The sequence below is a fragment of the Mauremys reevesii genome, linkage group 3 (genome assembly GCF_016161935.1).
Source record: "Mauremys reevesii isolate NIE-2019 linkage group 3, ASM1616193v1, whole genome shotgun sequence".
Classification (NCBI taxonomy): Eukaryota; Metazoa; Chordata; order Testudines; family Geoemydidae; genus Mauremys; species Mauremys reevesii.
The window spans coordinates 191889580-191915346 of NC_052625.1; the positions used below are offsets into that span (position 1 = coordinate 191889580).

At 44.2% G+C, this 25767-nt stretch overlaps 1 protein-coding gene across 4 annotated transcripts in view; it reads left to right on the forward strand.

Annotated features, from left to right (window-relative positions):
* Positions 1 to 25767, forward strand: part of EVA1A (eva-1 homolog A, regulator of programmed cell death) — a 300077-nt gene that overhangs the window by 105452 nt on the left and 168858 nt on the right. For all 4 annotated transcript variants that reach the window (XM_039530655.1, XM_039530658.1, XM_039530656.1 and 1 more), the window contains 2 exons: positions 2383 to 2597; positions 19802 to 19925. In XM_039530655.1, coding sequence (XP_039386589.1) covers positions 2383 to 2597; positions 19802 to 19925 — 339 coding nt within the window. The remainder of the gene's footprint in view (positions 1 to 2382; positions 2598 to 19801; positions 19926 to 25767) is intronic.

The window sequence follows — 25767 nt, forward strand, 5'->3', positions numbered from 1 at the left end:
ACATAGAAGAAGAAGAATCATTGGAAGGAGAGCAGCTATCCGTCAGACTCCAGCGTGCATGAGGACAAAGCAATCTCCATGGTGCAGGACACTTGCTCTCTGAAGTAGGAGACAGCATCGAGCAGACCCAGTTCATTTTACACCAACAGAGCTTCCAGACTAGGAATAAAAATGCTTTAAAATTAAACAGCGCTCTTGCCTCTCTTATACAGCCAGGTAGCTTATTCCAGCCGTTGGGGCTGCATCCTGGAAGCCTCTTTTTTTATAGGCAAATTTTGCCCCTGGTGCTTGAAAATTAATAGGTTGATTTGAGCAAAGGGGCTATTCGGAGTATATTGTGAGGTGTTACGGCAATATGATTGTTTAATAATAGTAAAAGATAGGGAGGAAATATCCAACCCCCTATAATCAAAGCTAAATGGTGGGGCCGAGCTACATTGTTGCTTTAACCCTGAGGTCCCTGAGGAGGATTATATTGTCCTGGGTATCTTGTGCCCAGCTCGTGACCTCTGACCCATTTCAGCATGATGGCCCCTTTACCCACGTGTCTAGCCTGCTCTATAGTTGAAAAGGGAGGGGGATTGTGGGAAATTCACACAAAAGGGACCGCTATGATCATCTAAATCATAGTTTATATTATTTTTGTGTGAAATCTATCTTTTTTCAGTTTTGAACATTTTCAAAACTTTTTTTTCTCTTCCTTCCTAGGTTTTTGTTTTTTCTTCTGCCTTGCTCCTCCCTCCCCTCTTTAACCTTTATCCAGTTACCACTGAAAAGGTTAGAGGAAAGGGCAGGGAAAGGAAAATCAATAAACAAAAAAGGGGATGGGGTTGTTTTGGTTTTCTGGTCAGCCAGTCAGACTCCTGCCCTCTGAGCAGGTTTCGGGTTCCATGCTCAGAAGTGCTAGCACCCCGTCTCTGTAGCAGACGCACAGTCTTTCTCCCTGCTGCTACTTGGGATGGGAGAGGGACAGATGCTGGCTGTAGAAGAAGATGGCTTTCTCTATGGGGGCCAGCTGAGAGATTGGGAATGGTTCCCAGCAGAAGCAGGTAGCGGAGGGTAGAGCTCAGTACAGGTAGGAATCCTGACCCAGTCCCCTCTTTCAATGGCTGTAAACCTTCGCAGGTTTCTAGACACAGCACCTCCAGTTGACTAGGGTAAACCCTGAAAATTGGCAAGCTCCCAATTTGTTTAGGACAAACACTGGCTAGTTTATTAGGCAGAGCTGTATTGACATGGGGTTTGATCTTGAGAGGTACCAGATTGAACTGGGGAATGTTCTCCCCCCGCTGTCCTGTGAAGATTTTCAGGGTTTTCTTTATCAGGATGAAACCGAGACTTTTCCAAGTTTTTATCAGAAAGAGAGAGAGATACACCCACCCCTGATTAACCAACAGCCTGATGACTAGGGCACTCAGCCTAGGATATGGGATACCCAGCTTCGTTTCCTTGGTCTGAATCAGCAAGGAAGGTCCTCAAACCCGGCTCTACCATGTTCTGGATGTGTAGCTCTAACCACATGGCTATTGAGTTGTGGGTCTTTCATGCAGGTTTTGACCAGAGTCCATCCTGAATGGGAGAAATCTTTACCAGTAAAAGTCTAATTGAAATTGGTATGTTCCTGCAAAAAGTTTCGATTTTGATAAATTGGCAATTCCTAACAAAAAACCTGTTTGTTGAAAATGTCCTTGACTAGCTCTAGTACTGAGCATCCACAACTCTCATCGATCTCAGTGGTGGCTGAGGGCAAGTATCACCTCTCTGGGTCAGTACCAGAATGCTTAGCCCTGAAGCTTGAGTGTAACGGATGCAGAAGATGTTGTCATGGTAACTTCTCTGTGATGATCTTCTCAGTCACTTTCACTTAGTGTAACTTTAATGAGACTCCATCCCTGGTGTTTGATGGATAAATGACCTGTTCTTCTTAGTGCTTTTACTGTGATATATGATGTTGTAATGTCTCCCTGGGAAAGATTTGGTTCTGTGGAGCAGCTTCCTTCTAGAAACCCTGGAAACTCTACCTAAGAAGGAAGAAAACAAACTTTTCATGCCATTGATTAAAAGGGGAGAAACAACCAAAGAAATTAAAATATGGTTTTGAGAGAGACAACCCAATTTAGTGGGTTCCTGGACTAGGAGCCTGGCACTCCTGAATAGTAACCTCAGTTCTGCCATGCACACTTTCAATGACCTTGGGCAAGTTACTTAATCTCTGTGTCCGTTCCCCAGCTGTGAAATGAGAGATGACGACAAAATCTACTTGACTGCAGTGCAATGAGAGTTAATTAGCTGGATTTTAGTTAATTAGTGGCAGCACTGTGTAACGAAGTTTGATGATCAGTGACAGGAAGCTAATGGCTCTTGTCATCTTTTTTTTGTCAGGTTCTATATCAAGAGTGTTAAAGAATTACAGTGACCATGCCTGCGATGGAGAATATGTCTCCCTGCGATGCCCTCACAGAACCACCATCAGCATCCAGTCTTCCTTTTATGGCCGAATTGTGCCAAGTCATCAGATGTGTCCCTCTCGATACCTACAGTCCTATGCAACTTTAATTAAGGAAGATGTAGCCTGTTCAGTTGGTACTTCCCTTCAGGTATTGCATGTTAAACTGCATCTCTTTAATTCTTGGTTTCATCTTTCCCAGGCCACGCAGCAGCTGTCTTGTGCTTGATGTCACTTAGATCTATGCTCTAAAAATTAGCATGCTGGGTAACATTGGCCATCTGACACTGTGAGAGTAATTAACCATTGGAGCAGTTTACCAAGAGCTGTGGTGGACTCTTCATCATGGAAAATCTTTAAATCAAGGTCTGATGTTTTTCTAAAAGATATGCTGTAGTTCAAACCAGAATTGAGGGAAGTCCTATGGTGTTACTCCAGAGGTCAGAGTAAATGATCACAGTTGTTCCTTCTGGCTTTATAATCTATGAAATTGTTAATAAATAGTTTGTTCGTGCAGTGTAGATGGGACTGAATTATGTCTTACTGGGATGTTCTGAATTTTGCTACAGCCTTTGACTTTAATGGTCCAGGAATGTGGCTAAAACACAAATACATTGCAAGACCAAACTGTGTTTTAACTGTTTTGGGGGATGGACTACCTTTTAATTGGATCTCCCAATATGGTAGTTTTTCAGTGTAGACAGGACTTCCTGTAGGGTTAACTTACATTTTGTTTTAGGGTGTTTTATTTTAGTGACTTGAAATCCAGGTAGAATCTTTGGTTTACTTTTTCTCCTGTACTCATAAGATCAAATTCTCAGCTGATGTAAATCATCAGAGATAACTGAATCATAAAGAGGAATTCTGCCCATGTGACAGTAGTTAATTTTAGTCACTCATTTATATGGAAGAAACCTACCACTGATATCTTTAAGCTTGTATGACTACCACAAATCAAAGAACCCTTTATACATTGAATAGGACTGGAAAAATTCAGATGTGGAAACCTACACTGATTGATGTTATTAACTTCAGTGGGGACTACTCATGAGCATTACATTCAGTACATGCATCAGTCTTTCCAGGATCAGGGATTTGGATTGCACGCTTTTGGGGGCAAAGACCTGCACTTTTATTTGTGTTAAGTGCCCTGCATATTTATGGCTATAAATCAATAAGAATTAGTAATAAATGTTACAGCAGAACAAGAGGTTTAAAGGAATGATGCATCTATGGTGCAAGGAACCATTTTGTTCTAATCTGGCAAATGTCCAGTTTCCCCAGAGAGCAGCTAATTGTGGCATCTCCTGCACCCAGGCACTTTTAGAGAAATGTACAGTTTATTCTAAAGAGCTGATCTGAGTGCTTTTGCTCCTACACGTCAGTGGTAAATGCTGAAGATAAAGTGGTAGGGCAACATGTGCCTTGTAAGAAAACGACATGCCGACAGACTTGCAGTTGCTCTTGTAACACTAATACCGCATATCAAATGGCTGGGAGTCTCCTTCCATCGTGCCAGAATGTGCAGTAAAGAGAGGCTTTCCCATATGTGATGATGATAGCTTGTAACAAGGGGGGCCACAGGCAGACACGCTGTGGGGGCAGGAGGATGTGGAGATTAAAGACCAAGGATTTTGGCTGAGGCCAACCCGTCCGTCTTTTATTTATTTATTTGTTGCCATACAACGCTTTTCAAAATCTGCTCAATAAGTTGCATTTGCATGCACAACAGATACACACATGTATTTAGTCCTTTCCCTTATCTGCTAGTGGCATGTTTAAGAAGCCTCCCCAGCATCTGGAATAGCAAGAGAAGAGGAGAGATATAATGTTTAGTTTTTCATGCCGTGACTTTGCTTGCAGGAGCGATTTAATGACAATCTCAGGTGTCTGGCAGGGTTCTCATGGGATCATAGAAATGTAGGGCTGGAAGGGACCTTGAGAAGTCATCGAGTCCAGCTCCCTGCACTGAGGCAGCGCCAAATGAACCTAGACCATCCCTGACAGGTGTTTCTCCAACCTGTTCAGTAATGGGGATTCCACCTCTGACCCTGTGGGCTAACGCTGCCCTTTGATTTATGTAGTCAGGTTCCATTGGCATCCATGGTGCTTCTGAGAGCAGAAAGCGTCCCTCTGGGTTTTAGAATGAGAGCGGTGTGTGCTGTAGTCAGTCATGTAGTATGTGTGTGCGTGTGGAGCACTGAGTAATTGATCCTGGATCCCCTAGGTCAGTGGTTTTCAAACTTTTTTCATTTCCAGACCCTTAAAAATTTCAAATGGAGGTGCAGACCTCTTTGGAAATCTTAGACATAGTCTACAGACTCCCGGGTGAAAACCACTGTTCTATGGTAACAACCACCTTTCACGGACCCTGTGGACCCCTAGGGGTCAGCGGAGCACAGATTGAAAACCACTGCTTTAGAGGATGAGTTTACAAAGTGACTGAGTTTTAATTTCTATTTACCCATAAGAACATAAGAACGGCCATACTGGGTCAGACCAATGGTCCATCTACCCAGTATCCTGTCTTCTGACAGTGGTCAGTGCTGGGTGCTTCAGAGGGAATGATGCTTGTATACTTAGAGCACTAGCCTGGGACTAAGGAGTCCTGACTTCAATTCCCTGCTCTGCCACAGACTTCCTGTGTGACCTTGGGCAAGTCACTTAGTCTCGCTGTACCTCAGTTCCCCATCTGCGGAATGTGGGTAATAGCACTTTCTTACTTCACAGGGGTGTTGTGAGGAGAAATGGGTTAATGATTGTGAGGTGTTTGGATATTATGGAGACAGAAACCATAGAAGTACTTTAGATAGATATCCTCCTTCAAACTGTGCTCCTCTCAACCCTGTAGGGTGCCTCTTGAACCCTTCTCTCAACCTGGTCCTTCCATGCTGCCTTTCTATGCATGGAAAACACTCTCTTCCTCACCTCATGCACTGGATGAGTTCCATCCATTTCAGTCCCTGGATATCTTACAGCAAACCCACTGGAAGTGCTGACTACCTGGGTTTTTAAACTCAGTTGTACAGAGAGTCTAGATGGGGCCATTGTGTATGCATCCTGTTTGATAGTAATTTAAAAAAATCAGCTAAATCAGGGTTCTTCACAATTAAATCACTAGATCTAATCAAGCCCAGATTGCAGAAATCTGTCTCTCTGGAAGAGAGGAGCTTGGGGAGTTAACATCCTTCAGTACAAGGGAATCCCTTTGTATTGAGGAGTTGCATTTAATTCCCATTTAAAGGAGCCCCACCACCAGGAAGTACAGTTTGGAAGCCTTTTCTGTGATAAAAGGGAAAAGGCTGAGGTTGATTACACTGAGATTTACCACTGTTAATCCAGGCTTCTAGCCTAGTCCTTGGGGTCAATTGCCAGAATCCCTTGCTATCGGCACTTGTTTTCATTTGAAACAAAATGTACGCCACATGGGAATGCCTGTCTGAAACATTGTCAGTGACCCGAAGCTACAGAGTTCTTTTATTCTAACATAGTGAAGTCAGATTCGATGTGAGATTTCCAAATGCATAAAGACTTTGAATGGAAAGCAATAAAGGGCCATTCATACTGGGCTTTCCATCTCAAAGTGAAGTGACTGGGTCTCTACTGAGCTGCTGGGCCAAAATGTATGAATGGGGTAGGTCAAAGAACAGATTAAAGTTGTGTAGAAAATCAGACACTATTTGTCTGTTCTCGGATTTGTGGTGCATTTTCAAACAGCCACTGCTTATGTTAGGGTTCCCGGGATTTCAATACCAGTAGTTTGAGGTTCATTGCAGTACCATCTGGAGGAAAATCAGAAAAGTTTCTGTCATTTTTCTTGAAGCAGCTGTTGCATTTTTCAGATGTTGCAGTGTGGAAAATGACCACCTAATCCTTCCCCTTTTGAGCCAACTTTGGACCTATTTTACTCTGTGGCAGTGGCCAGTACAGTAGTGGTGCAAGCCAACCACTAACACTGGCCTGTATTCTGTCGCTTCTGAAATTCCACGTAGATTATTCCTGATAGGGAGATAAGAAATCAGTGTCCAGGTGCCAGTCAGGAATGTACTCAGGCACTATGGTGGTGGGTGCAGAATACGAATACATGCAATGTCTCCTCCTTGGCTCTGCAGGGGTCCCAGGCTGTTGGAACTGTCAAGTTTTGCAGGGGGCCAAAAGTATGATTCAACATCTGTGTCCTATTTATTGTGCCTCCTGGCCATCTCTTTTCCTGCTTATGAGTAAGTGGAAGAGGCAGTCAGAATCCTGAAACATTAAGTGTCAGAGTATTAAATATAAATGTCTAAATTATCCCCACAGAATAGATACCGCTGATCACCAATAGTAATTGTGTGCACCAAATGCAAAGTTCTATGGTTGGAAGAGGTATTTTCCTCTTTTGCACACGCCTGTGTAGTTACCACTGCATAGTCCTGAGTAGAGCTGGCAGATTTTTTTTTTTTTGGATTGGTGGCTGAACCGAAAAAAAAAGTATTTTGGGTCGACCTGTAATTGGGTCAACCAACAGATGTTTTGTTTTTTCTTGATGAAACAAAAAAACCTAAATATTTATTTTCTGATGGATTGATTGATTGAAACATTTAGTATCCTCCAAAATAGAATGTTTTGTTTCATTTTTGAATGGTTTTTTTATCCTTTTTTTGTGTTAAATCTAGATAAACTTCAAAACCAAATGTCGTTTTGAAACAAAAAGTCAAAATGTTTCATTTAGAAAATGTTGAATTGAAACATTTCAACTTTTTGGGATTTCCCCTCCTCCCCAGTTTTTTCCAGACAAAACTATTAGCCGAATTCTTCCTGAATTTGTGAACAGTTTCGGTAAACTGAAATTGCATTTTTCAGCAAATAAAGTATTCGCCAAAAAAAAAAAAAAAGTGCGCCCAGCTTTAGTCTTGAGTGATGGGTTTCCTATGCCCATATTTTGCTTTGACAATATAGGTATCTATGCAACCCACTGGTCAATTCATGTTATGTGGCTCCTTCTGCCCAATCTACAGAGGATGTGAGTCAGTTACAGTCTCCTACTACAGAGTCTGGCTCTTTAGATCGAGCTGTAGTGACTCCTGGTTCTGCAGTTCCATGATTCAAACCTGAGTGTTGACCAAGATACCAGCCATCAGTCACACCTATTTCTGAACCTTTGGCCATAACTGTTCCTTAATTTTATATCCACCATTGAAATGTAGCTGCCAAGTTCTAGGTCACTCTTCTCGTGACAGTTTTTCAGATTTCTGGACTCGATTCTGGACAGCTGGTGTAGGGGGTGGTATTACTTATTCCTCCTTGAACCACTAATGCAGTGCTCACGTGAGGGATTAGTGGCCCATGTGAAGATCATCCAGTGTTACTGCTGCCCTCTACATATGTGACAGCCGCCGTACCAGTGACTGAACAAGGGTCCTCCAGAGCTAAAAGCATGAGCCGTTACAACTTCAGGCACAGAGGAGCCCGAGTTACACAGACCCACCACTGGTAAAGGAGGGGCAACTTTAAAACCCACCATAGCTCCACAAGTTTCCTGAGAGGGCTGCCATGTCAGTGCAGTCTCTGGCCAGTCTCCAAGGCCTCCATGCCCTCAGGGTGCCTTTCAGCCCGAGGCTCTTTTTGAGTTTTGTTGGTCCTTTCTGACTCCTGTTGTGTTGTCTTAGAAGATGGAATAAGTGGGCCCAGAGAGTTCTAGGTAGCAACATGATCTGTCATGATACCACAGTAAACAGTCAATATGGTTCAGGGTTTTTAAGTCTCAGCCTGCGTCGTTCCATGTCAAACACATCATTAAACATCTTTTAAACCTTCAATTATAGGTGCAGGAAGGAAGAAAAACAGTTAAAGCATTTGAAATGTAAATATTAAGCAAAGTTTTCATTTTAATAATATCCCTTATTCCCTTTCCCCTTAGTGGTAGAGAGTTTTTTAAAAGGAGAATAACCCTGGCTGGTGGTCTTTTAGATGGGATTAAAGATGGTAATAACTGTCCATTTGGGGGCAGAAAAGAGAAGTTAGCTGAGATGGACTGAAGCTGTTATTGTTGCTGTAGTTGTTCCTAGATAACAAGACAAACACACAAAAGGGGAGAGAAGAGAAGAGCAAAGATAGAAAATGCAGCTTCTGTCTCCGGTTCTGACTCTTACTGGCAACTGGAGAAACACAGGCCCAGCACACAGTCTTATCAGCCGCTCTGGCAAACTTATACCAGCATTGGGCTGGTTAGGGCATTGCTTTCCTCTTTCTGGCCACGGGCTTACAGCAGTGTTGTAAAAGGACAGTCTTGGACAGCTAATACAGACTCTTAGTAGACAGAAGGTAAAACTTAAGGAGAGGATTAGGAAAGGGAAGAAATAAGGTGGGGAAGGAAAAGCATACCCAGGAGGAGAGAGGAGAAGTGGAGACAAAGTTTCTTATCCCAGATGGTGTTCAGAATTTAGCCAAAGCTGATGGAGGTGGTGATATCATCTGCCTCAGTCTGGTCACGACATCTCTCAGAATTAGGACAACAAAGGTGTAGTGGTACAACAGTGGACCCTGGCTTTCCAGGAGATGGTGGGGAGATGATCATGATTGTGAAGCTTGTTCTTTCCTGTCCATCTGTCTCCCAGCCAGCAGTGGTGGTTAGTTTTGTTCTCCGCCACAAAGTCTTCTCTTTTAAGTACCCCAAAAGGAATGATGGATGTAAGAGCCCATATCTCATTATATTGTTCACCAGTTAGGTTTGATTTCTGACTCGCCAATATTGGTCAATTGACTTCCAGTTCCACACTCCTCTTGTTTACCAGAGAATGATCTTAACACAGTCCTTGAGTTTTTTCAGCTAGTTCTTTGTATGGACTAATTTGGTCATTCTGTCTCCCTTTCACATTTTTTCCCATCCACATGTAGGGTTAAAGGTTATTGTGACATTTTATGAACTTTCACTCACTTCTCACAGCGGAGGTCATGGTTAGGGTAAATTCATAGGCCCAATTATTACAATATTCTCCACACTGTAAGTGGTAGAGTGTGGCCACTATGCACCAATGCTTCCCACAATGGAAGTTCCCCCATAAGGGACATCTGCCATGGTTTGTGGCCCAGTATCTGTTTCCAGATTCTGTTAGTGGCGGGAAAGAATTCAGCCTCCTTCAGCAATCTCAGGTGGATCGATCGATGGCCCATTTTTGTTCAGAACCATTTTTAGATTATTTTGGGAGATTTCAGATGATGGGGTTTTGTGGGAAAAGGGGCTGTGAGTTGTGAGTCTATGGAGGCAGAAGGGGGACACAAGCACAGCTATGTAAGGGCTTTGCCTTCATTAAAAAATTGCTGTATTCTCACCTCATTCATTCAGATATCTCCAGTAATATTTACAAGGTAAATGGTAAGCAGAGACTGTATCATTGTATTTGTCTTTGTAGCTCTTAGCACAACGGCACCCCAAAGCTGATTGAGGCCTTTGGCTACTACTATTTATGAATAAAAAGAGTTCATTAAAATATAACCTTCCCTCCCCTACTATAGCATGCGAAAACAATCCTAGCCACATGAGTGTTTGTGTTTGTATGTCTGTGTATTAGACTGTAGCCAAAACCAAAGGCCTGGATCTGAACACTCCCAGATTATGGGGAAGTTCAGGTCTGGAGCCAAAGTTTGCAGTTTTGGTCCATTGTGTGTGTTATATAAAATATCAGTGTTTATGCATAGGCACACATTAGTCTTTGCACTAACACAGAAGGAGCAGTATAACTGCTGGAAGTTTGTGTGGCCCAATCAGAAACAAATAAGTGTAATTAAAAGCCCCATAAAAGTATTGGCCAAGGCCAAAATGCATGAATTTGACTTGCAAAATATGTGAGATAGATTTAAAGTAAAATACACAACGAGAAGAGTCAGAGGATGAAGCTTGAAATGATATGGGATTCTTGATACATTTATAAATCTTTCAGTAACTCCATGTTCCTGAATCAACATTCCTGATGTTATTAATTTACAGCATTAAACATAACTCCAGGCTTGTGTGGAAAAGAGTTTACAATGTGTGACATCGCTTGTTATCATATACATAGATTATGCCTCATGCCAAGTTGTTATCTGCAATATCCTCCTATTAACAAGGTGACAGAGAATAAAAACCTTGTTATCAGGAAAATAAAAGGCACTGTAGAGGTGTTGCGTTTCAGCTTCTACACATTTGTCAAGTAGAATGCAGGCTAAATTCTGCCCTCAGACGTGCATGCATAGGTCCAACTGAAACCAAGGGGAACTGCACCTCGGGGGGCGAAATCCAGCCTTGTGAATAATTTGCCTGAAAAGAAAACCATGTGCTCTGGAGATGAATCATGCTTCTCTCATTAGAAACATTAGTTAGCTTTTGGGGAAAGAACACTTGGCATTTCTTCTGTGTTTCGTTTGTGTCTATTTCACCTCTCCCAAGGATGATCAGTGACATGGATCACGAAGGCTGCTGAGGTGGTATTTCCCTTTGTCCTTTAAGTGAGATACATGACACTTTCTCTGTCACCATATCCTGCTGCTGTTCTACCAGAGCGGGAGGCAGTCATACAAAAGGGAGTGGATTCCTTGCATTTTAACCACAGAATTCCCTGAGATGTTGTTTCCCTTCACTGGCAAGGTTTTAATAATATGAAGCAAGGGCAGTGATATGACTCTTCCGCTGATGGGAAGATCAGATACGCTTTTCAGCAGCCGCACAGCTTCTGAACCAGGAGGCAAATGTTGACTCTTGTATCAGGCTCCTCTGCTGCCATCGTTTTTCATCTCAAGAAGTTTATTATAATTATTATGTTTATGTTACATTAGCACCTGGAGGCCTCAACAGATATTGGGGCCCCATTGTGCTAGGTGCAGTACAAACACCTGCTCTGAAGCTGGGACAGTCTAAACACAGAATCCAAAGGGAGTGAGGGAAACAAAGGCACAGAAGGGGGAAGTGACTTGCACAAGGCCGCACAGCAGGTCAGCACTAGAGCTGGGAGCAGAACCCAGAGCTACTCCGTCCCAGTCATGTGACCACTGGACCAATCTGCATCTTGGTATAATGCGTTAATATGTTACAGTGGTTTATGTGCTGTTTCCGTGAGGGGTTTCTATTTCAGCCTCTGAACATACAGAAATCTTCAGTGAGCTTTCATGTTCCAGAGCTTTAAAAGGAGCTGTGAGGCAGCACTTAAAACACGTGATGCTAGCTGCTTTACAAAGGCTAGTATCATGATCAATGAGCATATGCTCTGAAGAAGTTATAGTCATTTCCAAACTCACCCTAAAATCACAGAACTGATGCAATTTATCGCATGTACAGTGCCCAGGCTGCATTGTGTTGGGAATGTAAGTATAGCTCCCCCACAATGTATATAACATGTTAAATATTTGTAAGTGGCAAAAATGTTTGATACTACCTCCGTGCAGAAGCAGTGGCGAATATCTGCCTATTTAGTCTCTAAATTGCCTTATCCGTGAAATCTTTAGCTTCACTGAAATCGCTCTTCAAAGCAGTCTGATTGCATACCACAAGGTGATGGATCATTTGTGTCTCCAATTTCTATTTCGGCCACCCTGCCAGCTGGTGCGAGATTGTTCCCCAGAATACATGCATTAGTGCGGTGTCCAGTCGAGGTGTAAGAGTTCCAAGTGCTGGGGCATCCATCACTCCGATGGGAAAGTGTTTGACAGCATCATGGGTCACTGCCAGTGATTTTCTTCTGCTGTGCATTTTAAACATTCCCTTCCCGTAATCCCATGACTCCTAAATTATATTCTCATTTATATTTTCATCAGCAATATGTCTTCTTCCTTTGAAGATGACACCTTTAATACAGATTGTTATTGAGTCCCTCACCCTTAATGAATGCCAAGTCCGTATAAGTCAGTATTTGTAGTAGATGTTTATCAATCCATTCCCCTACAACCTGCCAAACATATTCCTTCTTGAGTGCTTCACATCTGAATTAATACCTGGGGATTCATTCCATCTTAATCTTGCTCCCAGGCCATGTTAATTTCACCCTGGTATGTTTAGACAGCATGTGACAGAAAGGTGCATGCCCATACATGTTCTAGGACAGTACAGCATACCATTGCCATTTACTTAGATGGTAAGTAAGTACAATCTGTACATTTAAGTAGATTGTAAACTCTTTGGAGCAGGGACTACCTTTCTGTTTTATGTGTACAATGTGCACAATAGGTCTCTGATTCCTGATAGTGGTCTATAGCTGCTATCGCTATACAATAATAATAATAATAATAATGGTGGGCTACCAGTCACATGGCAAGTTGAGTTGGTGCACGGTACAGAGGTCTGATTATAGCAGTTGCTTGATATTGTCTCAGACAGGCACCTCATGTCCAATCTACAGTGATAGCGCTTCCTTGATTAGTCCTCCTTTTCCCGCCCCGTCTATAATTTGCTCTACTTTCCCACACAACTCCTATCACAATCCTCTGATTCTATGAACCTCACTGATTTGCATTAAGATCTGGGAGGTCCTTTGTGACCATTATTTCTTTATGTGCATTGTTCAGGGTTATTTAAAAAATGTTTTTCTTTTAAATCTGAAACTTTTGTTTAAATTACAATTTAAAAAAATATTAACGTTATGATTTTACAATAATGTATAAATTCATACCAAAAAAATCAACAATATTTAAAATAGTATGAAACCCAATTGTAAGAATAACCCAAATGAAATAACCGATTCTCCCAACCATTTAAGAGAGGGAACCTGGATACTCCATGCTTTGTATCAATGGGTAATGCAGACAGAATAAAGGCTGTGTCATTTGTTACTTTTAATTGCAAATCCTGTGGCCTAGGTAGGTAGATGACTCGAAAATGTGGTGGTGCAGCTATGTGTAACTCCACTGATTTCAGTGGGGTTACACCCACTTACACCAGGACTGAATTTTGCCCAATAAACCTTGTATAGCTATAGAATAAGATTCCAGGATTGTCATTCTGAAGCCAAGAACATTGGCCGAATCAGTGTGAAGTGATGGAAACAGCTGCAAGCATGGCTGAGAGCACTTTTCGTTCAGAATATCACAAGTTTGAATCGTCACTGGGATTCTTGGTCTGTTACCATGCAATTTTTAAGTTCTCAGCCATTTTCGGCTTTTTTACACTTTACTATGAATTACATCAGTACGACAGCACAGGCTTTCACCTAATATATATTTTAAGATACTGATGCACTGTGTAATACTCCTATTAAATATTTATGCCTGTCTTCATGATGAATGCACATATCTCTAATTTAAGAATGCATCTAACTCTTTTGATTGCTGTCTCTCAATGCCATGCTACTTGAAACATCATTTAGTGTGGGCCTTCCCTGTTGTTTCACACTTGGCAGGAGTGATGCATGTTTTAGAGGAGTAGTTTTCAAACTGCGGGTCGTGACCCTGTACTGGGTCGCGGAATGTGAGGCACTGGGTTGTGGTGGCTCCGGTCAGCACCACTGACCGGGCCGTTAAGTCCTGTCAGCGGTGCTGCCCAGCTAAGGCAGGCTTGTCCCTACCTGTTCTGACAGTGCGCTGCGCCCCGGAAGCGGCCTGCAGCAGGTCTGGCCCCTAGGCGGGGGAGCCACAGGGCTCTGTGTGCTGCCCCTGCCCCAAGCACCAGCTCGGCACTCCCGGCCAATGGGAGCTGGGGCAGGGGCAGTGCCTGCGGGCAAGAGCTGCGTGGAGCGTCTTGCACGCCTCCACCTAGGAGCTGGACCTGCTGCTGGCTGCTTCTGGGGTGCAGCGCAGTCGCGGTGCCAGGACAGGCAGGAAACCTGCCCGCTGACTGGGAGCAGCCCGAGGTAAGCCTGTGCCCCAACCCCCTGCCCAGCCCTGAGCCCCCCCCAACCCAGAGCCCCCTCCTGCACCCAACCTTTCATCCCCAGCCCCACCCTGAGCCTGCACCCCCAGCCCAGAGTCTTGACCCCTCCCGGAGCCCAATCCCCTGCCCCAGCCCTGAGCCCCCACCAAATCCAGAGCCTCCTTCTGCACTCCAAACCCCTCACCCCCAGCCTCACCCCAGAGCTTGCACCCCCAGCCTGGAACCCTGACCCCCTCCTGCACCCCAATCCCCTGCCCCAGGCTAGAGGCCCCTCCCACATCCTGAACCCCTCATTCATAGTCCCATCCCACAGCCCTCACCCCCACACCCCAACCCTCTGCCCCAGCCCCAAGCCCTCTCCCACACCCCAAACACCTCATCCCCAGCTCCGTTGGGTTGCGGGCATCAACAATTTTCTTGAACTGGTTGCCAGAAAAAAAGTTTGAAAACCATTGCTTTAGAGTCATCCTTGTGCCTCTCTGATGATGGATGTTATAAATAGAGCAGCCTTGGGGTGAAATCCTGGCCCTATTGACGTCAGTGGGAGTTTTACCATTGACTTCAGTGGGGTCAGGATGTCACCCTGGGTGTATTAGCTCCATTGACTGCAGTAGAATTAAAACAGGAATAGGTTTGCCCCGAGGTGTTAAACTCAGTGGTGGTGTATATAAAATGAATGATGCTCAAGGCAAGTAATTCTTGGTGAATATCACGAAGAGATAAAAAAGTGTGTATGTGTAGGGGGTGGGTTTTTAAAACACCTTCTTGCAGTGACCCGAGTTTCTTTTTAAACTTTGATTTCATTTAATAAGGAACCCCTTCCCCCTCCACCCCCGTTAGAGAGCACAATGAAGTTTATCAAGTGTGTAGCTTCTCTGTACCCACTGGAAAGACCTGATTTTGATGTTGCAGCAGCTCTCACATTAAGAGCTGGGTCATTGGAGCGAGATTAATCAGAAGCATAAATCACAGCGGTCAGATTGGTGTTTGTTTTGCTTAAATTCACCTGGCTTTCTTTCCTTCTTATCTCCCCTAAATCTCCTGGCTTCTCAACTCAATCATGGAGCAGAGAATGGAATGGATTTAAACTGCCATGACTTCCCTTGTGGGCTCTGACTGTCAGCCCTAAGGCTTGATTTACTGCTGGAACCCCGTTATAAAATGGCACAAGACAATTAAGGAGTCTTTCCTCCCCATCTACGCCAGACAAGGATTCCGTCTCCTCCCCCGTTAGTGTAATTTTTATAATACAATGTGACTTTATTTTGTACTAGCTGAGGGGCCCACCAGACGATGATTATGTCAGAGTCATGGTTAATTCTGCATGTGAAGTCCTATTTCTATACATGTCCAGACTGTTCAAGGGTATTTTGTTGTTGCACCTTTCCACCTCCTCAGCAGTGATTTGTTATTCTCAGCTCACAGTGACTGGGAGCGAACCAAGCAGGAAGTAGAACGAGAGAATAAATGGAAAGTTTTCTTTGCTCAACATAATTTGTTGCCATCCGTGACTTTGCAATGGAAATTGACGCTCAGTAGATTAGTAAACAATATAAACAAATTGCCTCCCTGGTAAGAAAGTCTCATGACATGTCAGTTGTGTCAGCTGATCACCCACTGACTGATTTGAAAAGTCAGCACCACTTTTGACACACACATAACCTTTTTGTCTAGTGTGGGGCAAATGAAGATGAGGATAGCAGGGGAAAGATTTTCAGTGGAACACGTTGAGAAGCAAAATTTTTGTTAAGATCGCATCCATCCAACAGAATGCATCCAAGATATAAATTCCAGTTAAAGAAAAGTTAATGTAAGAGTGGGTCTACATGTTTAATGCAAAAACTTTTAAAATCAAGACTGGGTTTTTGTGGCATGATTTGCATTTCTCCTTTTTTTATTAAATGTGCCATTATTTTTATTGATAATTTTATTTAAAAGATTGAAATAATTATAAACATTTTTTGTTTAGCAAAACCCAGGTTTTAGACAGAAAATGTGAATAATGATTTTGATACATTTTTCAGCATTTTTTTGCCAAAATGCCCATTTAAAACCATACAACATAAAAATAACTTCAACATTTTGAATATTTTCATGAAATAATTTCTCCCTTTTTTGACCAGCTCTACTTAATGTTGAAGTTGCACAGTTAGATAGTCAAAAGTTTTCACACGCAATCTTAACTTTGCCCCTAGCATTCCAGTACAATCTTGCAATTGTGTGGTTAATTTCTCCTATGTCCTTTGATACACCAGTATGTAGCATGCTCTAGTGCTGTGTACTACTCTGTATGCCAGACAAAGAGAACCAGGAAGTCATTTATGTGAAAAATATGCAGTAAGTGGTACATACTGGAGATTAGTGTATAACAAGGCAAAGGAATAATGAACATTTGTTGGCATGTAAAGACCACCTACGTTCATAGTTAGCTTAGCTTAGTGGTTAGTTGCCTCACGCTCTGCGCTGTGCCTAGGGGAAGCTGTGCAGGTACTGGTTGCACATAGAAGGTGGGGTTTTCAAAAGTGCTCCATGTTGACTTAACTCAGTCCCACTGAAATCATTGGTAGTTTCCCACTGGTTTCAATGGGAGTAGTTCGGTCAATGCTGAGTGCTTTTGAAAATCCCACCTGGATTGTATAGATCATGGCTACTGACTAATGTGTGCATTTTGAACGTAGTGAAAAGAATATGTCGCGTGACCTAAACACAGAGTTTTCATACCTTAATTAAATAACTTGCATCCCCAAACTCTCCTAGGCACCTCTTCTTAATGCAGCCTATTTCCATTCAGCTCCCAGATTTTTCATCCATAGATCTCTATATTGAAAAGATCACAAGTATGTTCTTTGTTCACTTTGCCCTCAAAAATGGCGGAAATGTCTTGATTTAAACTTTAAAATAAATCAACAAACTTCAAGCAGAGACAAAGCCTGGCAAATGTCAGCCAGAAAGGTGAAAACTTCCGAAGTGTCTGAACAACCGAAAATACTGGGGTTTAGAATGGAACCTGCTGTGAAAGATAAACTGGAGCAGCCATTGCTGTGCCCAGGGGCGGCTCCAGGCCCCAGCACGCCAAGCACGTGCTTGGGGCGGCAAGCCATGGGGGGCACTCTGCCGGCGCTGCGAGGGCAGCAGGCAGGTTGCCTTCGGCGGCTTGCCTGCGGAGGGTACGCTGGTTCCGCGGCTTTGGCGGACCTCCCCCAGGCGAAGCCGCGGGACCAGCGGATCCTTTGCAGGCAAGCCGCCGAAGGCTGCCTGCCTGCCGTGCTTGGGGTGGCAAAATGCCTAGAGCCGCCCCTGGCTGTGCCTGTTATAAATATGGGAGATGGGGAGATGAAGGGGTGTTGGCTAGGGAGGAAATATATTATTTTCAGCTGAGATTTGAAAATAGATGGAGAATCACTGAGATAGTGAGAAAGTTGGTCTGAATGATAGAAGCTGCAGAGAAGAAAGCGTCGGCATGGGAGGTACAGTGGTGGGATTATGGAAAGGGACAGAAAGCAGGTCCGTGTGAGAGGAGGAAACAGAAAGAGGAATGGAGAGAGGCTGGGAGAGTTTCTGAGACACAGTTTGCCAAAGTCTCCTTGTGAGTGAAAATTAATCAGGTTGGGAATGGAATTCATAGCTCTGTTAAGCAGGGACTTAACGATGCCAATGAATTATCTCACTCTGTGGTCTCAGTCAAAATGCTCTGACAGGTTCATGTGTGTCAGACAAACATTATGGTAATTTTAGAGCTTTAAGGGGCTCCACAGAAGTATGTAAATACCACCTAAGTCATCTAGCTGAACATAAAACTTAATTACTGCCCCACTTACTGCCCCCCCCTTTCTGCTTTAAAGGATCATAGGGATAAAAATCATTAATCTTTCTTAATGAAGCCATTTTCTATCAGGAGACAGAATGTCTTTCCCCTGTGGATTTTAAGATGGAGTTTTATAAGGGGTGTTATGAATGGAGAAGTGTATGAAGGTAATTCAAAGAACATGAGAAATGGGAGAACCCATCAGGCTCACAAGCCCTGCGTGAGTTTAGCTAAATTGAAACCACTGGAAGGGGGGAAAAGTGAGTCCCATTCAAAACTAAGTCAGCTGAGTAATACTCCTACCACCTCTACTGCTAGTGATTAGAATAATTGCTGCACCTTTTCTGTAACTAACAAAAGAAGGCATTTAAAAGTATGTGGTCCAAATCCTGACCCCACAGTGAAATCAATGGTCAAATTGTCAATAGCTTCGGTGAAACTGGGATTTGATCCTGTATATTTAATGATCTGGTATTCACTGTGGCAACGCCAATCCTCTTTCCTGAACTACCTGTCTCTCAGATGTTGTCCACACACAAAGTTACACCATTTTAACGAAAGGTATGTTTTTAAATCTCTTTAGTTAAATCAGTGTAAAACCCTCCATTTTTTTGCCTGATTAAGCTAAATTGACAAAATCCATTCTTAAAGCAAAGTCTACCCAGGGCTTAACTAAATTGGTGTAAAACAAACCTTAATTTAACACAGTGCAAGTTTGTGTGTAGATGAGATTTTTAAAAGCACTTAAGTGGCTTACGAGTCCTATTTCTAAAATTGACTGAGAAGCTCCTATGTGCTAAAATTTTACCCAAGGCCTCAATCTTTCCTAAAAGTTCCAGTGTTGTGCTTGCTTCCCTCTCTTTCACTTAAATCTCAGATGTTTGCGTTATGATCTAATTTGGGCTGCTAGCTAGCATTTCAGCCGTGCCATCCACTGGAATCCCCCACTGGCCCCGTGGTGCAATGTTGCCATTCAGTCTGCTTTGTTTGCACTCAGTCGGCCAGGTCCTCAGCTGGTATCTATCAGTGTCACTCCACTGAGGTAAAGGAAGCTATGCCGAGTTAAGCTAGCTGGGGATCTGGCCCGTCATTGTGAGCTTTCTAAGGTACAAGCAGCACCACAATAATAAGTCTGAGTGAACAACTGATTTTAGGGGGGTCATTTGCAAGCATTTGCATGGATATGGCGTGAAAAATAATCTGAAATTCAGATTTTTGATAAGGGGCAGGATTCCTTTTTCTTACCTAACAGACACCCTGATCCATTCATTTCATTATCTGGTTGGCTTGTGGCTGGAACGCTGTTATGTGGGAACTTGGTATGTAAAGTGGTTGTAGTGAATTCGTGGTTCTTTGTATTATAGTAGTCCCTAGAGCTCCTAACTGAGGTCAGGGCCCCATTATACATACACCCCTTGTGAGAGATGGTTGCTGCCCCAAAGAGCTTGCAATCTATTGAGGCCAAATACATTTTTTGGGTTAATGTTGTAGCATTAGGCTGAACTGGGCCATTGTTGTCGGACTGTGTGTGCACTGAACAAGGCTGGGAAGAGTCCCTGGAATTGCAGGGCACTGAGAATTGGCGGCCTCTTCAGTGCAAGCTCATCATGCTGTTCAGTGAGGCCAAGGTCACACTGCTGCTCTGAAGCCTTTCTCCATTCAGTGCACTCTGATAGGTACTAAAGTGCTTCTATTTTTCTGTTTGTTTTTTGTATGTGTGCCCTTGCCCGTGTAGAAAATTCTGGATGAGTGCCAGGACAGACGGAGCTGCCAGTTCCTTGTCAATAGCCGGCTGTTTGGTCTAGACCCGTGCCCTGGAACCGGCAAGTACCTCATCGTATGGTACAAGTGCAGGCCAAGTAAGTATCTCTCCAGCGAGTCTGGTTGCTTTTGTAAGATCAAAGTTATCCCTAGCTTAAGCCTTTGCAGTGAGGCTTCCTAACATTCTCTTTTGTGGGGATTTTCACTACCTTCCGCCTTTATTTTCAATGTAACATAAACCATTTGGGTACAGAAGAGCCCTCTCCCCTGCTCTCTCAAGGCATTGCTGCTAGACTTTTTTTCCTTCTCATTGGCAGTCTGCAGTAAGGATTGTATTTGCAGGTGCCAGAGAAAGCTCTTGCCAACATTCAGCTTATGCACTGCCCTGGTAACATTGTCTTCCTTGGGTGGACTGCTCCAACTTTGTCTTGCAGAGGTTTCCACTCTGCATTGACTAGATGCGAGGCTGCACTTCATAAGCCGTTAGTACAACACAAATTGACAGTGTGACAACAATCCATGTGGCCCAAACTTTCAAAAGCTGTGTGCCTAAAGTTAAGCACCCAAATAAATGGCCAGATGGGAACTGTGTCCGCCCAGCATCTCTGAAATAGGGACCACTTGTTTAGGTGCCTAACTTTAGGTACCCAAGTTTGAAAATGTTGGCCTATGACTTATTTGGCCTATAACCTATTTTGTATAGCCCCTTCATACAAACCAGATCCCAAACCTTTTTGGAGAGTTAAATAATACAGTTACGAAGTTATCACAGCCAACAATAGCAGAGTGGGAGAGGAAATTTAAAAAGGTCTGGGCAAGGACGAAGATAGATCTGATATCAGAAGAGATTTTAAAATAAATGGTGAGCCGAGGAGCTTGCTGCAGAATCCCGAGTCTGATACTTGTTGAGTGGGGGGAGCTGGCAAGATCTGTAAGGAATTAAATGAAAAGTGGGTAATGAAATATCGCTACTGTCTGTTAGTTGTCGTCTTTGAGCAGGTGAATGTAAGGTCCATCTTTGTAAGAGAATTTTCTCTGTATAAAATAGAAGTGTTCTGACAAATTTCAGTATGTTGTTCTGACAAATTTCTATTGTTCTGCATCAGCTGTGTTGTCTTGCCCTGTGTATAGTTTGCTGAAAAGGAATGTCATGACAAGTTCTTAGGATTTGTATGCAGGTTCTGGTGAGGACTGTAGACTGCTGAAATTTTGAAGGTGTCATAAAGCCCATCTGTACATGAATATTTATGGCTTGAAATGCTCCCCTGTTCACAGGTATGACAGGAAATGGCTTGTGTGTGTGAGCTGACTATCTGAAGTGTGGGGGAAAAGGGGAATTTTCCTGAAAGACAGCAGAGCTTTGCTAGATTGCTTGAGTTTATTTTCCCCTAGACATTTTCCATGCAGCTATAATTTTGCAGGGTGAACCAGGGTCACCTGATACATTTTATTGTTTCTCAGTCAATGAACAAACTCATACTAGGAATCTGGTCAGTTCATAATACCACTTATAATGCATTGACCATTAGGCTTGCACATTGAATGGCAGTAGCATTTTGGGCTATCCACAGAAGCTTCAAGACTATCTGCAGAGTAATGAAATAGCAGGGGTGTCACAGGAGCTAGTGTTCATATGTGTTGATTTGTAGTCATGTTTTTAATTTGCACTGCTTTAAGGGCAAAATAAGGTGAGATATGATCTTCTCGTGAGCTCAGTTAGTGAATGGCAGATATACCACAAGGAGAACAGGTCTGGTGTTATTTTAGCTACTTTGATGATTCCCGTGGGCATGAAAAAACCAAAAGATGTAAATACAAATGTAATATTCTAGGGGAACCCAAATATGCAGCCCTAATAAGTAGTGAGATGGTATGATTCAGTCCTGGAAGCTGTGGTCCAGTGAGGTGGCAGGCATCTCTGGGGAGGACTGAGCCCCCTCATCTCTTGTCATTAATCACCAGAAAGTATTCACCACAGGAAGCATAAAGGCCCCAGAGAAGCTTGCTAACTGGTACGTGATCTGTTATACGTTTATCAAAAGCCACAAACAGCGATTCAGTCCCCACAACTGCTGCCTACAAATACTTGGATACAGTCTGCCTGGCGCCTACTTTGTAGTGTTTAGAAGGCAGATCTGAAGCATCAAACAGGAAGGTGTGAGCTTTCCTGCGCTGAGTGCCATGCTGGAGACCTGCCAGCAGCCCCAGGATTGCCCCAAATAGGCACAGGTATTTGTACTGGATCTTTTTAAAAAAAATAAAAGCCTAGGTAACCTGCGGGTGACTGTGTTACAAGGTCCACTCTAGAGGCTATAACTTGTTACAGCCCATAGCTATGGCTGCTTGGTTCTTTAGCTCAGGCTGTAGTAGGTTCTACTTCTAGCGGTGGAGGTCTCTGGTTCAATTCCCGGTGTGAGGGGCTGCACAACTTGTAATCATGGTTTTTATTTGTATCTTTATTAATGAATGAGCAGCTTGTTTAAATTCCCCCTCCCCACAACAGAGCTGCCATTGAGCACCTTTGCCGTTACCCTGCAGTTACTGGGCGCTGGGGGGTCGTTGGCTGCATGTTTCCCTAGGGCCAGACTTATCACCCCCGTGGTGTTAACGCAAAGTGCAATGGAGTTCTGCTCCCATGTTCCTTGCAAGTGAGTTTCAATCCTGCTTTGCATTTTCAACCAGGTGGCTGCATGTTGGCTTTGTTTTCTTTCCCTTGAGCACCATTAAAAAAGATACAGGGATGGAATGTGGAGCAACATGCCTACCAGACTGTGGGGTTGGGGGAGACCTGGCCATCCAGCCAAGACAGGGGAGATTAAAATCCTGTCTCACCCCCAGGGCCGGCTCTAGGCACCAGCAAGCCAAGCACATGCTCGGGGTGGCACAATTTCAGGGGCGGCATTCCGGACACCTGGTTTTTTTTTGCTTTGGCAGTTGCGCTCCCGAAGGTGGTGTTTTTTTGCTTGGGGTGGCAAAAAACCTAGAGCCGGCCCTGCTCGCCCCTGCAGCATGAACCTGTCTTGGATTCTAATGCTGCTTTCCTAGGGAGACAGGAAGAGGTGCCAGAGAGCTGGCACTGGCAAGTTACTGAACCTCCCCTCTTGGAAAAGAAGAAACTAAAAAGAAATAGTCTAGCTTTGCTCTTCTTCAACCACTAATTGTGAGGCGCAATGTAGGACTCATGGCATGACGTTCTTTGGCCTGTATTATGCAGGAGGTGAGACTAGATGATCAGAATGGTCCTTTCTGGCCTTAAACTCTGAGCCTATGACACAGAGGGCATGTATCTAAATACACACGTCTCAGGTATGTACATAGCTCTTTCGCACAGTAAGTTCTGTATAGTGGCAAGAGTCTAGACTATAGCTAGATAGTGTGTGTGTGTGTATATATATATATATATATAGTTGTTTCTCGGGTACGGAAGTGGTGGGGAGATCAGAAACAGTCAATAAAATGCTCCACTCATTCTAATCTATAGCGGCTTGCTAATGACTGTAAGTTACTGCTGCTGTGTGTTCTCCCTCCAGTACCTAATACACATCTGCCCATATCACCACTGGGGAGATTTTCAAAAGCACCGTAGGGGTTCGGGAGCACAAGTCCTTTAAAAGTCAGAGACTTGTGCTCCTAAATCCCTTTGGTGTCTTTGCAAATCTCACCCGTTACTGGCAGCCTCAGCACAGAGGCTTCGAGGTGAGTCCCTCCAGGTCAGGACTGGGACATGTTGAGGGGGGCTGTGTGGGGAAGCTAGTGCTGCTGCAGCCGAGGCAGTAGTAGTTTTACGAAGGTCTGATCCGAAGTCCACGGAAATCCATTGACTTCAGTGGGCTTTGAGTCAGGTCCTGAATGCATGGAAGATTTCAGTCTGCATGGCACTTTTCAGGAATGTTAAAATAATATCTTATGCAGAGTTATGATTATTTCTCACCGGAGTGCAGGTAACACACTGATTTCGTTTAGAACCATGACATGTAATTACCCCATAATCTGAAGAAACATAATTAGAGGGAATTGGCACAATATTTAATTGGCCTCATACACATGCCTTCTAACCAAAATCCTGATTCACCAATATTATTAAAACAATTGTAGGGCATGTTCATTCCCCTCAAATCTGGGAGACATAATGCTGTGTAGGATCTTGTATTGCTGTACACCAGAAAGTACTCATTCTGTGTGCCATAAATATGACTCTCTGGAGGGGGATGGCATAATCTAGTGCTTGCAGTCAGAGGCCAGGAGCAGGACTCCTGGGTTCTATTTCTACCCAAGGTCTCATAGGTCAACGCAAGTCATTTAACCTCCCAGTGCCTCAGCAAAATGAGGATACTAATGCCTAGCTACATTTGTGGGGCATTTTGTGGTTCTTCAGAGGAAATGTGCCGTATAAAGTGAGTTATTTCTTAATTACTATTCTGAGAGGAGAGAAGAGAGATTTCCAGTGCACTTTACAACTTGGCTCCTGCCTAGATGACCTCCGACTCCCCAGTCCTGCCATGAGTGCAGGGGACTGGACTAGATGACCTCTCAAGGTCCCTTCCAGTTCTATGATTCTATGCTCTGCCAATCTTCTTACCTTGCCGCAGTTCTTGACTCCTTCTCCCCCTCCTGACCTCATGCCTTCTTTGCCCCTCTCTTCTGGAAACAGTTCCCCTTTCCTCCTTCAAATCACTTCCAAAGCACAACCTGTTCCTCATGGTAATCCAGCAGCAATGTTCTCTTGCCACTCTTTCTCTCTGCCCCATTGTATTGTAACTGCTGTGCCTTAAGATTGCAGGCTCTTTGGGTCAGGGTATCTTGTTTTGTATTCGGTGTTTTTATCTGTTGTAAAATGCTACATGAAATTATCACATGGTATAAAGGATTGTTGGAGACTGATCTGTACCAAACACCTTCTACTGAACATTCCTGGGATCCAAACTTTGCTGCTGACCCCTTTATCTGTGATGAGCCAGACCAGAATGTGGGTCTGAAACCCTCTGCGATGTGGGAAAGTTTGGATATGGGTTGTGATCCAGACTGGAACACAGTAGCGCAAACCCAGCTGTAGCTCTTAAACAGCTGCCATGTTCCATCCCAGAAGTGGTTGCGCTGCAGTGGTGTGTGCGTTGATCCTTGTGTCTTTGCCTCCTTTACTCACTATGTACATGTTGTTATTTCATGTAATGTTTGCAAAGCACTGTGTGATTCTTGGATGATGAAAGGTGCTAAAGAAGTGCAAAGGACCATCCCTAGGTAATTCCTGCTGTAGGAGGGGACAGCCTTCAACGAATTTCAAGAGATCCCAACTTTCCCCTGGGAAACAGTCGCCTCTACATCCCACGTAAACAGGCCCACCGACAGCAATTACGAGCCCCAGGGCAGAACAGTCAGTGGGCCCCCATGCACACACAAGCCGCACCCACACGGACGTGGTCCGCCTGACATGTGGGCGGTGCTGCACCTGCGCTGGCTGGTGCCCAGTTCGCTGCTGGCTGTGCTGCTGGGTGCGCTCTTCTGGCACTTCCAGGGCTTCCACATGCCCGCCCGGTAGGGTTGCCAACTGTCTAATCGTGCAAACCCAAAGACCCTTGCCCCCCCGCATTTCCCTGAGGCCCTGCCCTGTCCTGCCCCTTCTCCAAGGCCCCACCCTCCTGCTCACTCCATCCCCCCTCCCTCTGTCACTCGCTCTCCCCCAGCCTCACTCACTTTCACCAGGCTGGGGCGGGGGGTTGGGTTGTTGGAAGGAGTAGGGGGGCAGGCTCTGGGAGGGAGTTTGGGTGCAAGAGGGGGTGAGGTCTCAGGCTCTGGGAGGGAGTTTGGATGCGGAAGGGGGTGCGGGCTCTGGGAGGGAGTTTGGATGCGGAAGGGGGTGCGGGCTCTGGGAGGGAGTTTGGGTGTGGGAGGGGGTGAGGTCTCAGGCTCTGGGAGGGAGTTTGGGTGCGGAAGGGGGTGCGG